A 14,081-nucleotide genomic window follows, 5' to 3' on the forward strand; every position below is an offset into this window, starting at 1 on the left:
AGCGGCAATTTGCCTCTTCCACCGAACATGATGGTGTCACTTACAGTTGCGTCTGCCCAATCACAAGTCTCAAATTACATATTCGAATTTCTATTGGATGAGAGGTATTTCTAGATGTCCAGTAAAGACCACACGATTTTAGCATAACGTGTAGCTCATCTGAAGTTGTAATGGTTTTCATATAATCAATAACATAATCTATTATTTTTTATGTAAATATGATGGATTTACTTTACTAGTCGACTTTGTGTGAATCGTTGGAAGGAATACTGGACCGCAACATTTGGGATTTCTTCTCGTTAACCCACTATGCTAGTTTAGCTAGCAGCAGCTTGCTTCCTTGCTAATTTCATGGGTTGCTTGTGTTGGTGAGTCTCTAACTGGCTAGCTAATCTTAGCTTATGCTAGCAAGGTTAGCTTCAATGTTGTACAGTCAGTTAGCAAAGAATAATTTTGTGTTATACCCGTTTCGAATATCACTCCCACACGTTTACTAGCTAGCTATTTTGACCATTTGTTTATGCTAGCTAGTTAGCCTTGCTGGCTAACTAGCTAACAAAAATCCAGATGCTGGAATTTGAGACAAATTACGGTAGCTTGCTAATATGTGTTTATCTCTATATTTCTTACAAAAAAAATGTATACGTGTAGTTATCTATGATCTTTCATATTCTTATAGGATGTTGAAATGGAAAAATATAATGTTATACAAAGCCAATACTGAAGTAGGTTAGCTAGCTTGCTAACCCAACTAACGTTAGCTGATATGATTATGCTTCCTTTGTTTTGAAAAGGACCATAATAATGTTTGTTTCATCTGCATGGATGCACCATCTACAGCATTCAGGTAAAGTCATGAGTGGGACCAGTTGTAAAGCGAACGGTGCCGTCTACCCGGCCTCGACAACTGTAATGACCACGGTGAAGAAGCCGAAGATGGAGCAGATTCAAGCAGACCATGAGTTGTTTCTACAGGCCTTTGAAAGTGAGTTTCATGACTTTTTACTTATATCAGGAAGTAACGATTTTAAGCAAGGTGGAAATCTTTGAAAATAACCAATTGAGTATAATTTGGATTTTGTTTACTGTCGTCTACTTTTCTCACAACTAATATCAATGACACTGACTAATATGAGGCCTATCTCTGACTAAATTTGATTAGAAAATGGGCCTGGAACCATAACATGCATAGGATATATATCTGTGCGGCTCTGTAATACGTTACAGCTCTGTGAATACATTCATACCACAATTCTATTACATTCTTACTAAAATCATAACAAATTATTGAGCAGGCTATGATTATTGTTATGATGTATTTGCAGAACCAACTCAAATCTACAGATTTCTCCGCACAAGGAACCTGATTGCAGTAAGCAAATATTACATCCATAATATACATATATACATAATGTACAGGTCCTTCAGAAAGTATTCACACCCCTTGACTTTTTCCATATTTTGTTGTGTTACAGCCGGAATTGGATTACATTTCGATTGTGTGTCACTGGTCTACATAAAATAACCCATCATGTCAAAGTGGAATTATGTTTTTAGAAATGTTAACAAAAAACGAACAAAAAAAGCTGAAATGTCTTAAGAGTCAGTAAGTATTCAACCCCATTGTTGTGGCAAGCCTAAAAAACTTCAGGAGAAAATTTTTGCTTAACAGGTCAGATAATAAATTGCATGGAATAACTCTGTGTGCAATAGTGGTGTATAATGTGATTTTTGAATGACTAACACATACGATTATCTGTAAGGTCCCTCTGTCGAGTAATGGATTTCAAGCACGTATTCAACCATAAAGACCAGGAAGGTTTTCCAATGCCTCGCAACGAACGGCACCTATTGGTAGATGAAGAAAAAAGTACAAATCTGATATTGAATATCCCTTTTGGGCATAAGTTATTAATTACACTTTGGATGGTGTATCAATACATTCAGTCACGGAGAGGAAGGAAACCGTTCAGGGATTTCAACATGAGGCCAATGGGGACTTTAAAACAGTTCCAGAGTTTAACCTCTTAGATGTAATGGCAAAACTTTTATTTCCGCCTAAATAGACATACCCAAAAGGAGCTGCTATTCATGTGTAATTACATGATTCTGACATGCCAAAACGTGCTATATTTGGAAAGAAGACACCTGGGAGATTGAGGAAATGATCAGAAGATGGATAGGAGTTACATCGTTTAGAATACACAAGATCAAGCACACACAAAATAAAAATACAATTATTTTGAAAGTAATCTTTCATTGACAAGCTATAAGTGAATTATTGAGGCCCAGAGCTGGAAACACATCAGATGGCTCCCACAACATGTGAACAATATCAGCAATATCAACAATACCCAAACGTCATCATCTAAATCATCTGTATCCTCCACTCTGTGGTAAATAAAATAAAGAGATATATTGTTGTAAGACACACAGAATTACAGTTGACTAAATTTACAAAACAACATTACTGTGAAGGTAAAACAACATGCCTTTATCTGTGCGGTGACTCGCATAGGTGTGAAGCGTGCGCACACTCAATGCAAACAGTAACACTTTGGAGACAAAGGCAGAGATGAGAACCACAAATAAACAATGGCCATGAGAGTTTAGTGGCCTTTCCAAAGTTACAAGGGTGAAACTTAGAACAGCAAACAGTGAACTAATATGAAACAGACAATAACAAAATGTAACATTTTGACTCTCGAGGCTAGTGATCAATTATGGTAGGTCACAGGGGCGGCAGGTAGACTAGTGGTTAGAGCGTTGGGCCAGTAACCGAAAGTTGCTAGATTGAATCCCCAAGCTGACAAGGTAAAAATCTGTCGTTCTGCCCCTGAACAAGGCAGTTAACCCAATGTGCCTAGGCCGTCATTGTAAATAAGAATTTTTTTTCTTAAGTGACTTGCCCTAGTTAAATAAAGGTTCAATCAAAAACAGGCAGACAAATAAGACATCCTCATGATCTGTGGAGTCCCGGCTTCCAGGTGTGTATAGATGTATTCGGCGTTTATTATGTTTATGCTTCACAACGTGAACTGCAATGGAGGTAGCAGCCATCTTGAAATGAGGCCATCAGCTTGGGTGCCCTTATACATGCGTATGCCCATATATGGTAATAAGCAATACCAATTTTAAGGCACAGGTCAATAGCCAAGATACTCGGCTTTCCGCAGACACCCTGCTTTTGCAGATAGGGGCTACCGTTCTAATACCAGACTGAATAGAATAAAACCAATCTAATAGACTTACCCAGAAAGACTCATAGTTGCAAGTGCTGTGTTTGTAACATGTATTGACTCAAGGGGTTGAATACTTATCTATTCAACATATATTCGTGTTTTATTTTCCATAAATGCGATTATTTTTTTGGAATTTTTCTTCCACTCTGACATTATTATATTATGTGTAGATCGTTGACCAAAAAATATTAAATCCATTTCAAACCAATTTTGTAACACAACAAAATGTGGAAAAAGTCTAGGGGTGTGAATACTTTCTGAAGGCACTGTGTACATATAACAATAGATATATACATGTATTTTCTTTTCTTTCTCATTTTCACAATGTCTGGTATATTAATGATTTACCTCCAAATGCTTCCATTTTAGCCTATATTCTTGCACAGGACTCTTACCTTCATGACCCACAGAAACACTCGAACAAATGCCAAAAGGTAACATATTGTTCTCTGATTGATCTGAAAGGGATCAGATTATTTTTATATGGTAGACATTAAGACATTAATCAGAGATGGTATAAAGTAGAACCTCAAAGATAAGATCCTCAAACTTACAGACTGGACGTTAACCAAACGGTCAATATCAAGCTGGGGCATGTCTTAAATGCAAAAACCAACTTATGTAGGCTACACACAAGCGTACACCTTGCTTACACGTGTAAATACACTATATTTTCTATAAAGGTAGACGCGGTTGTCAAGATGACTTCAAAGTTACGGGCGGCCATTTTATGGACCTCTATTCCCGACGTGTTCATATCTTTGAGGTCCTACTGTCCTTTTTATTTATTTATTTATTATCTCATCAAAGTTAAAGCCACTTCTGAGGCCTTCATTTGTGCTGTGCTTGAACTTGTGTGCTCAGGAAAACGTTCAAGGTGGATGACATGCTGCTCAGAGTTGAGAAGATGAAGGGAGAGCAGGAATCTCACAGGTAAGAGTTAGGAGACAGTATTAGAAGTTTTAATGGTTTATAATAAGTTAAGTATTGAGTCGTATAGTTTTCTTTTCTTTAAATGTATTTTATTTGAGGTGTTTTCACTTTATTTAGACAGTAAAGTCATCGGAGGTGGAGGCTGGCAAGTAGGAGAGAAACAGTGGGAAGGGTGGGGAACCGTATATGTGACTTGTGCCTGGGAGTGTTACTACAGCTCTGCATCCTTTCTGACTGTATTACTGCCGTTTCTTCTAGCTTGTCCTCACACCTGCAGCTTACCTTCACTGGATTCTTCCATAAGGATGGTATGCCCGTCAATACTCTCATGTTTGCACCATGTTCAAATGCAATGTATTTGTAGGCCTTGTACCAATGTGTTGGTGTGACATTTGTACAAAAACAGAAGACAAAAGGATGAAACATAAGACACACTTCTTTTTTTTTTTCTCTCACTTTCTCCCTCTCACAGAAAAGCCATCTCAGAATTCAGAAAACGAACAAGGCTCGGTCTCTCTAGAGGTGCTACTTGTCAAAGTCTGCCATAAAAAACGAAAGGTAAAAACCAGGCTTCGTTTCGCTCTCGCGTTGTCTCAATCAAGTGAAATTGTTTATAAACCAAACTCCTAACTCAACTCCTAGCTAAATCCTAACTTTTCTCCTGTAACGTTGTTTTCCATAGGATGTCAGCTGCCCGGTGAAGCAAGTGCCTACAGGTAAAAAGCAAGTGCCTTTAAATCCTGACTGCAGCAAACAAACCAAGCCCGGCTCCCTGCCCTCCCTGCTGGTGTCCAGTAACGAGTTTGAGCCCAGCAACAGCCACATGGTCAAGTCCTACTCGCTCCTGTTCAGGGTCTTACGCACCGGGAGGAGGGGCATGAACGGCCTTGTGAACGGCGAGGCCAACGAGAACATAGGCAAGTAGTTGGATGACTCACTAAAATTGAATGTCTGTGTTCGTTTGGAGAGAAAACAGATTAGTTGTAGGGAGACTACCTCATGAAGGTAGTTGAGAGAATGCCAAGAGAGTGCAAAGCTGTCATCAAGGCAACGGGTGGCTACTTTTAAGAATATAAAATATATTTTGAATTGAACACTTTTCTGGTTACTACATGATTACATATGTGTTATTTCATAGTTTTGATGTCTTCACTATTATTTTACAGTGTAGAAAATAGTAAAAATGATGAAAAACCCTTGAATGAGTAGGTGTCCAAACTTTTGACTGGTACTAATATATAGATAGGTAGATATAAATAATATGGCAACCATTTTGTTTTGATGATGTGGCATTATTTTCATGAGGCAAATGTCTCATTTTTGTTTGTTTGGTGTCTTTGCATGTTTAGATGTGACAGAGGTGCCCAGCAGAAAGAAGAGAAGCTCCACCCACAGAGAAGATGGAGAGACCACAGAGACCTTTGTTGCACAGATGACCGTCTTTGACAAGAACAGGTAAACAATATGGCAAAATGGTAGCCATTTATCCCCAGGTGGCAACTGTCATTACCAAGTTGCTGCTGCACTTTGACCTCAAGAATATTTAGCCACTTGCGAGTGGCATTTTAAGGTGCTATAATATCTGAGCCCTATTTCTGAATTGAAACTACAACCACATATATTCTCTAACTGTTCACACTCGATGTTAAATGCATTACTCAGAGCATCTAGTTAATAAGGGACCTCTGCCATGTGCAGGAGATTACAGCTGCTGGATGGGGAATATGAAGTGTCCATGCAAGGGATGGAGGACTGCCCCGTCAGCAAGAAACGAGCCACATGGGAAACCATTCTGGATGGGAAGGTGAGTGGGCCAAAGGCATGTGTGTGTGTGCCAACCTAGCAGGCTTTGGTTTCAGACCAGCACTAAAAACGCCTGATTTAATTACACTAATCAGTCTTGATAAGCAGTTGGTTAATTGAATCAGGTGTTGTTGTGCAGAGCTGAAACAACAGCTTGCCCAATCAGTAGCTCTCCAGCACCAGGGTTGGGGACGACAACTATACTATCGGTAGGACACTCCACATCGAAATGTGTGTATGATGATACTGAGACAATGTTTCCGGCTCTGCTCCCACAGAGGCTGCCACCGTTCGAGACGTTCTCTCAGGGACCCACGCTGCAGTTCACTCTGCGCTGGACAGGCGACGCCAGCGACAAGTCCACAGCCCCCGTGGCCAAGCCCCTGGCCACACGCAACTCTGACGGCTCCAGCCCCATGGAGAGCAGGCCCAGCACACTCAAATCTGCCCCCCTGGGTAAGAGACACAATACACTCAGTAGCAACTTGCTTGGCTTTTACCCTAAAGAAACAACACATTGTAACCTCCCATTTAGATTCACTCACACCAATTTCAGTATGCTGTTCTCTTGCCTTGGCGTGACTCTAAATGTGTGTAGCTAAGGCTGGGTTTACACAGGCATCCAAATTCTGATCGTTTTTTTCATTCTTTGGGGTTTTGACCAATCAGCTCAGTTCTGAAAAATGATGATTGTTTTCCCCCTACTAATTGGCCATTTGACCAATCAGAATTGGGCTGCCTGTGTAAACACAGCCTTGGTCACCATCCAACCAATACTAGAGCCATAAATATACTATGACTTTAACTTTATAATAAAATTGACCAGACCGACATGCAGCTGCATCACTAGCACAATAATGTCCCTAAAAATGGTTTGTGCTATCTAATAACCTCTGACTCCTTCATCTGTCTTCCCCTCCCTGTTGTAGCTGTGAAGGCCTCTGTCAGCACAGACATCCAGATGAAAAAAGAACAGATCCTGTGTGAACCCAGGCAGAAACTGCGTATATTTTACCAGGTCTGTTTATGCACCAATATGAAATGTTTCACAGCGCTTTACACAGTAAGGGGGAAACTCGCCTCATCCATCACTAATGTGTAGCACACGCCTGGTTATGATTATCCTGATACATTTCTAAGTACAGGGGAAGAGTAGCGTAATATGCTTAAATGTAAAACAAAATCTTGTTTGAGCATCACTCAGAATGGTTCAGTTATTAATAAACCAGTAATGAACTTCCATCTTTTTGTCCCATGGCAGTTCCTGTACAACAACAACACGCGGCAGCAGACAGAGGCTAGAGACGACCTCCACTGTCCCTGGTGCACTCTGAACTGTAGGAAGCTTTACAGCCTGCTGAAACACCTCAAACAGTCCCACAGCCGCTTCATTTTCAATTACGTGGTAAGAGACTAGGGCTTTGTGTGTGTGTACAGGATTCCTATATTTGAATGTTTTCCTATTTCAGTATGCTTATCGGGAAGGACATTCAACAAGCACAGCACTTACACAAATGACTGATGATTAGCTGAGAGAATTTGATGATAAAAAAAATTGTGGGGGCTGTCTTGTTAGAGTTCAGTGCAGCTTTTGACATTATTGATCATAGTCTGCTGCTGGAAAAACATGCGTTATGGCTTTACACCTCCTGCTATACTGTGGATAAAGAGTTACCTGTCTAACAGAAAGAACACAGAGGGTGTTCTTTAATGGAAGCCTCTCCAACATAATCCAGGTAGAATCAGGAATTCCCCAGGGCAGCTGTCTAGCCCCTTACTCTTTTTAATCTTTGAGTAAAGCCAGTGTGGCTATGTATGCAGATGACTCAACGCTATACACGTCAGCTACTACAGCAACTGTGAAATGACTGCAACACTTAACAAAGAGCTGCAGTTAGTTTCAGAATTGGTGGCAAGGAATAAGTTAGTCCTAAATATTAAAAAAAAAAACTAAAAGCATTGTATTTGGGACAAATCATTCACTAAACCTCAACTAAATCTTGTAATAAATAATCTAGATAATTGAGGTGACTAAACTGCTTAGATTGGATTGTCATGGTCAAAACATATTGATACAACAGTAGCTAATACGGGGAGATGTCTGTCCATGATAAAGTTCTGCTCTACCTTAACAGCATTACCACAAAGAGGGAAAATTGCATTTGGCTCAGAACAGGGCAGCACGGCTGGCCCTTAGATGTACACAGAGAGCAAACCTTAATAATATGCATGTCAATCTCTCCTGGCTCAAATACTAATACAAATACTATTAACCTATGCTAATTTGGTCTTTTGATTAACCCTATACAGGTCAAAAAACAACAACAAAAACAGTTAAGAACAAAGAGATTTTAAAGCCATCTGCTACCAAGTACCTGGCATGCTATATGTTGATTATTTGAGTTGTCAAGGATATTGAGAGTTTGATAGTTATTGTAATTGAATTGATGTCCCCCTGTGTGTCTCCAGCCTCACCCTAAAGGTGCTAGGATAGACGTGTCCATCAATGAGTGCTACGACGGCTCCTACGTGGGCAACCCCCAGGACATCCACAGCCAGCCCGGCTTCGCTTTCAGCCGCAACGGCCCGGTCAAGAGGACTGCCGTGACACACGTACTGGTGTGCAGGTAAAGAAGGCGTCTCCTGTCTCGACTTTCACCTCACTGGCTCTCTCACCCTCAGTCAACCAGTAGCATGGATTGCGTGTCAGGATCAAAGCACTGAAATAAAAAAAGATGAACTTGGCTATGGTCAGCCTCCGGGGTAATCATGTGAAAGGATTTTAGTTCTTGTATTTGCTGTATGCTTAAAAAGTAAAACTGCAGTTTTGATTGGCTAACGTATTTCGGATATCCTCACTCGGATGGTACCATCACAGCCGTAGGGCTAGTTGAGAATGTGTACTATTTGTCCACTAGCTTGCCTGCGTGTGTGTACCTAACCACAGCCTCTGACCCCTAATGCACTGCTCCGGTCTTGTAGGCCCAAGCGGACGAAGCCCAGCCTGTCAGAGTTCCTGGAGTCTGAGGACGGGGAGCTGGAGCAGCAGAGGACCTACGTGAGCGGACACAACCGCCTGTACTTCCACAGTGACAGCTGCATGCCCCTCAGACCCCAGGAGATGGATGTGGACAGCGAGGACGAGAGAGACCCTGAGTGGCTGAGAGAGAAGACCGCCACGGTCAGTCCCTCCGCTCACACTGTTACTCAGACCGAGATGATGTACAATGGAGTAGAACAGAAGAGAATTTTAAATAACTAAAAAACATAACGACTGCCTGATGTTTATACAGAATGGCCCATATCTTAACTTGAAATAGATGCATGTCAAATGAGTATCCCATTGATGTCAATGTATGAAAATCGAGCATCTCAAGATAGGATTACACCCTATATGAATCCAACAGAAATGAGTGTCGGGCTTGAACTACAGCTGGGCTTTGCTTCCCTTATACTAAAATGTACCTTCTGGTTATGTTGGTAGATTTTGTTCTTTTGCGTTGACTAATTTACGAGTGTTCCACCCACAGCAACTGGAGGAGTTCACAGACGTCAACGAGGGCGAGAAGGAGGTGATGAAGCTGTGGAACCTGCACGTCATGAAGCATGGGTATGTACCTAAAAGCTGTGGGTATGTATCTCTAATCACTAGCCTCTTACGGCACTATCGTAGATAACTTAGAAATACACATACAGCCACATCACCTTGAAGAGTTTACCTCTTAACATGTGCTATAGATGGTGTTTAAGTAAGGATAAAAACAGTCATCCTTGTGTTACTGTAATTTAGAAATCCACATAAAGCCATGACACTTTGAGAGTTTACATCTAACATGTGATACAAATAAAGTAGGATAATGTATTTAAAAAAGTTGTCCTTAATCTGACTCATTCTGTCTCCAGTAAATCAGTATTCTAACCTCATTTCCTCCCGTTGTGTTCTGTTTCCTGTCCGTATCTAGCTTCATAGCCGACAACCAGATGAACCAGGCCAGCATGCAGTTCGTGGAGAAGTGCGGCGCCTACATCGCCCGCCGCAACCTCTGCCGCAACTTTCTGCTGCACCTGGTCAGCATGCACGACTTCAACCTGGTCTCCGTGGCCACCATCGACCGCGCCATGTCCCGCCTCCGCCACATCCAGGAGGAGCTGCCCGACGCCGGGGCCGACGACCAGGCTGACCGGGCCCTCATGGAGGGCGCCTGCAATGGCACCGCAATCGCCTGCAGCTCTGGCGGGGGTGGTGGGACCAAGCACGGCAAGAGGACAAAAAGCTCCGTGACTGACTGATGAACTGATGGCATTTGGTGGCAGCAGTCGATCCGACCCATTCATTTTCATTTTTATAACGGTCACCCTTGGTGCTTAGCTAGGTGGGAGGAAGACGTCAATGGCGGATTGTCTTGAATTGACTCAAGACATACAAATATAGCTACACACACACAACACAGGCATATGAAGACTCACTATAATGTGAGGTTTTACCAAGTCATTATGCACCGTAGCCAGTTTAGTGATTCTTGGTGGTTTCGGGGGTGTGAAGAAACTGGGGGGATCACTTGAAAGGTTTTGTTATCATGGTTTGACTGCCTTTTGTTATCACATTGTAATCAGAAACTGTATTGAGTGGATATACAGTAAGTCATGCATTTTGGTAACATTGTCACTCCTGATGATCTGTATCCCATAACCCTGTCTGTTTGGCTCTAATGATCCTTTTAGTTGACTATTGTTTTAGCACTTGGTAATAATTTGTATTAGTGAATTGTTTTAAACTTGAGTTGAATTACCATTTTTATTTTATTCTGTGCAACTGCATCAATTGTCAGATTCACCCCGTCTGTCTTGGATCCCCCTGAAACCTTATCAGGATTGTATTTGTTTTGTATTTGTTTTGATTTGATGTATGTTGTTTCTCATGTTTCTGTTGATACTATCTTGAGTAATGGAGGATCCGTGGACTCTGATATTTTCCACACGACCGGATGCTACTCTCTGCGTCCATAGCTTGAGGATATTAAGCCAAGATGAACCACAAACTGCCAGCACACTCACCCTTTTATGTAGACTGCTTAGCTCTTCTACAGGGGTGTGTTCACTAGGAACCAAGCGGAGGCAAACTGGACAAACCGGGGAGGGACCTACCTGCATTTGTCCAATAGGGAATTCTTGTTTTTGTTGCAAAAATGTTTTCTGTTGCGAAATGTTTTGCCACGGTTTGCTACTATGTGCACTAACGAATACACCACAGAAAACAGGACAACCACCTATGGTTGTTTTTATGACATGCTGGTACCTGTATTATGGTTAACTAGGCTTGAGGCACATTGGGAACTCAAGCTGTTTTTGATGTTCATTTATCTTCATAAACGGGTGAGATAGGAAGTGTTGGACAACACTCCTTACAGACACTTTGTATACATTGTAATAATGTCAATATTTAGCTATATCCCATTGTGAACCTGATTATCACTGATTATGGACATGTAGGATTTTCTTCAGAGGCAATATGCTGTTTGTTCATTGGAAATGGGTCCTAGTTGATACGTGTCTATCCTACTATTAGGCTCTGTTTAAATGCCAAAGGGGGTGATTTTCAGTAAGTCTCTCCGTTCTTTGTACATTTTTTTGTTTGTTGCTGCATCATTTCAAAACGTTAAATGACGAGCGGTGTATAAGCCTTAGCTGTGTTTTTGCGTTGTGTGAGTGCACAAATTGAACAAAAGCCGTAGTTTTGGTGCTTCGTTGGACACCTTTCCCCTCAACTCCATGGACCAGTCTTTTACTTCCTTGTACCTTTATGCACGTTTTTGATCGGCTGGATATAAGGGTAGAAAACAATCAATTCACCATATTGTCAAACCACCGTTGGAAGTCGTGAACTATCTTATAAACTTTGGAAATGGGGATTTTATATTTAAAATAAAATACATTTGACCTTGTCAGTTTTCTTTATTCAACTGATATCAACAGTCATGAAAATTAGAATATTTGAATATGTTCAGAAAATGTAGGTTAGCCTACTACAAAAGATTTTGTAATTAGAATAAAAACCTTTTTATATAAATTCTGCAACTACAGTGCATAGGGGTGGGACCAAATATTTGTGACGTGATACTCAAATTACTATTTGATTGGTTGATCTGGGTTTGGCGCGTCTATTTGAACATACGGAAGCGGTAAGTTACACAATATCGAAACATTTCCCTGCGTGTGCTGATTTTTGTTTCGTGAAAAGCTCAGTTATGAAATTAGCGTGAAAGTAAGCGTGTTTAAAGTAACTTTCATTGACTTGTTCAGAAGATCATATCAGAAAGTAAAGTTTGCTAACTAGGTACGTCTATGTTGTTACAATGTGTCAACGGTTGTGAAAGTGCTATTGAAGTGAAAGTAATTTTAATTTTGCATTCCCGTTATGTTGAATGATATGAATGCCCTATTGATGTAATGACCGTAATGGTCACATCTTCAGAAAGGAATTTGATACAGAAATATTTTTTCTTCTATTTAACCTTTAACCTCTAGGCAAGAAAAATGTTGTTATCGCCCCTACTTGGCCACAGAGAAGAAGGCTGGGTGCCCAAAATCCAATGACCTCACAAAGTACTTCAGTATAACCCCACAACCTCTTGGGAGGAAGAGCCTAATTTCTGAGCAGGTGAAAGAGAAACCTAAGATGGGGCCTTGTCATATTAAGGGGTCTTATGATGAGGTGCCTCTCTGTGTCACGGTCAACCAGTAGGCTGCACAGACTCAAGCGGAACAGATACCCCAAAGCAAGAACAAGCCTCATTGAGGATAGCCCCTGCTCAGACCCTCCTAATAATGTTATAGTGATTTCAGAGTCGAGCTGCTCCAGTGCTGACACAGCATTCAGGAGCAGGGCAGTGATGGGGTCTGTGGACCTGGCTCATGTCACTGGCTGATGCCATAGAGCAGGAGTTGGACTCTCATCTGGCCAGAATGTAATAGCATGTACCCTCACAATTCAGACAGCGGTGCAGTCTGCCTCTGGGACAACCAGGGTCTCGGATGAGAAAGTGGTATCCAGTTTCACCAGGAAACAGGACACTAATAAGGCCCTTAGTACCCAACACTCAGAGACTGATTTTGAATTGGTGTTCCAGGTCAACACTTAAACACAACCAGACTGAGAGGAAGGGGTCAATTACTTCTGGCTGGAGAGAGAAGTTGTCAGGGTCTGTCCGCAAAGGGTCTCTTGAAGAGGTCAAAGTGTCTAGCCCACTGTTCCCAGTCTTCACTGTGCTGCTGAAGAAATACAAAGATAAAATGCTGGAGTCGGAAAGTCCAGGTAAGATTGAGAGACTACAGTTATCTCTATTCTATCAGTCATGTTCTTATTGTCATGTATACAGTCTGTGTGGTGCCATACTCTAGTATCAGATTCCCTCTTATTGGTCGCCTTTTATTTCAGAGACAAGAGATAGGCGCTGCATCTTCTAGCTCTGTAGGAGAGAAGAGGAAACATCAGAATGAGAGGGAGGACCTGAAACAGTACGCAAGCGCCAAAGGTCTAGCCTGTGGTTAGAGGAGACCAGCTTTACTGGGTAGTCCCTCTTTAGAACACCAAGTCATGGGGTCTCTTATCCCCTCTTCCAGGGGTCAGCCTAGAAGAAGCAGGCTGAGCTGAACACAAAGACTCAGGCAGCAACAGCGGGACAGTCAAGGTCTGGGGATAGGTCATGAACTGACCACTAACCCACCAAACCAACCAGAATCTCCTCAAAAGGTCTATTCTGCCCATCCACAGCGATGCCTTAAGAGAGGTGATGATTCCTAATACAGATTGTTGTTGAAACTTTAGCTTTAGCTCTGTCATTGATTGGGATCTGCCATTGGTCTTTAAGATGTCTACCTTATATCTACCAACATTGAGGATTTTCTGTGGACAGAAGTACCGCCCTCAGCACTCCAGTGAGGTAATAGGCAACTCCGCCTCTAACACCACTGCTAGCTCCTTCAATGTTTAGCTTTTATGGTATGGTGTCTTAAATGTATTTCCTTATTTCTGTTTGCAGTTGGTTAAATAAATGGAAACTGAGGAGAAAAGTGCGAGAAAGGAAACTAGAGAACAATGTCAAC

The 14,081-nt window shown here is 41.5% G+C and overlaps 1 protein-coding gene across 2 annotated transcripts; it reads left to right on the top strand.

The window, feature by feature from the left end:
• The first annotated feature begins 105 nt into the window (after nucleotides 1–105).
• Nucleotides 106–11,920, top strand: LOC112230303 (polycomb protein suz12-B). Of its 2 annotated transcripts, XM_024396538.2 has the most exons (17): nucleotides 106–368; nucleotides 841–985; nucleotides 1,326–1,372; nucleotides 3,612–3,676; nucleotides 4,107–4,175; nucleotides 4,434–4,483; nucleotides 4,648–4,733; nucleotides 4,858–5,092; nucleotides 5,525–5,630; nucleotides 5,874–5,979; nucleotides 6,257–6,434; nucleotides 6,908–6,996; nucleotides 7,240–7,383; nucleotides 8,448–8,605; nucleotides 8,961–9,159; nucleotides 9,509–9,609; nucleotides 9,941–11,920. In XM_024396538.2, the coding sequence occupies exons 2-17, from the start codon at nucleotides 856–858 to the stop codon at nucleotides 10,266–10,268; spliced, it is 2,091 nt and encodes a 696-aa protein (XP_024252306.2). In that variant the 5' UTR covers nucleotides 106–368; nucleotides 841–855; the 3' UTR covers nucleotides 10,269–11,920. The 2 variants fall into 2 exon arrangements, with proteins under 2 accessions (XP_024252306.2, XP_024252305.2); XM_024396537.2 differs by lacking the exon at nucleotides 106–368 and having other exon boundaries at nucleotides 811–985; nucleotides 9,509–9,588.
• Nucleotides 11,921–14,081: the final 2,161 nt, after the last annotated feature.

This window comes from Oncorhynchus tshawytscha, linkage group LG32, assembly GCF_018296145.1.
Source record: "Oncorhynchus tshawytscha isolate Ot180627B linkage group LG32, Otsh_v2.0, whole genome shotgun sequence".
In the NCBI taxonomy this organism is placed as follows: domain Eukaryota; kingdom Metazoa; phylum Chordata; class Actinopteri; order Salmoniformes; family Salmonidae; genus Oncorhynchus; species Oncorhynchus tshawytscha.

Bases quoted from the DNA above. Each gene is read 5' to 3' on its own strand.
- LOC112230303 (XM_024396537.2), top strand. From the start codon at position 826: ATGCACCATCTACAGCATTCAGGTAAAGTCATGAGTGGGACCAGTTGT. The intron at 986-1,325 runs GTGAGTTTCATG...ATGTATTTGCAG, and splicing joins GTTTCTACAGGCCTTTGAAA to AACCAACTCAAATCTACAGA. The intron at 7,384-8,447 runs GTAAGAGACTAG...GTGTGTCTCCAG, and splicing joins GCTTCATTTTCAATTACGTG to CCTCACCCTAAAGGTGCTAG.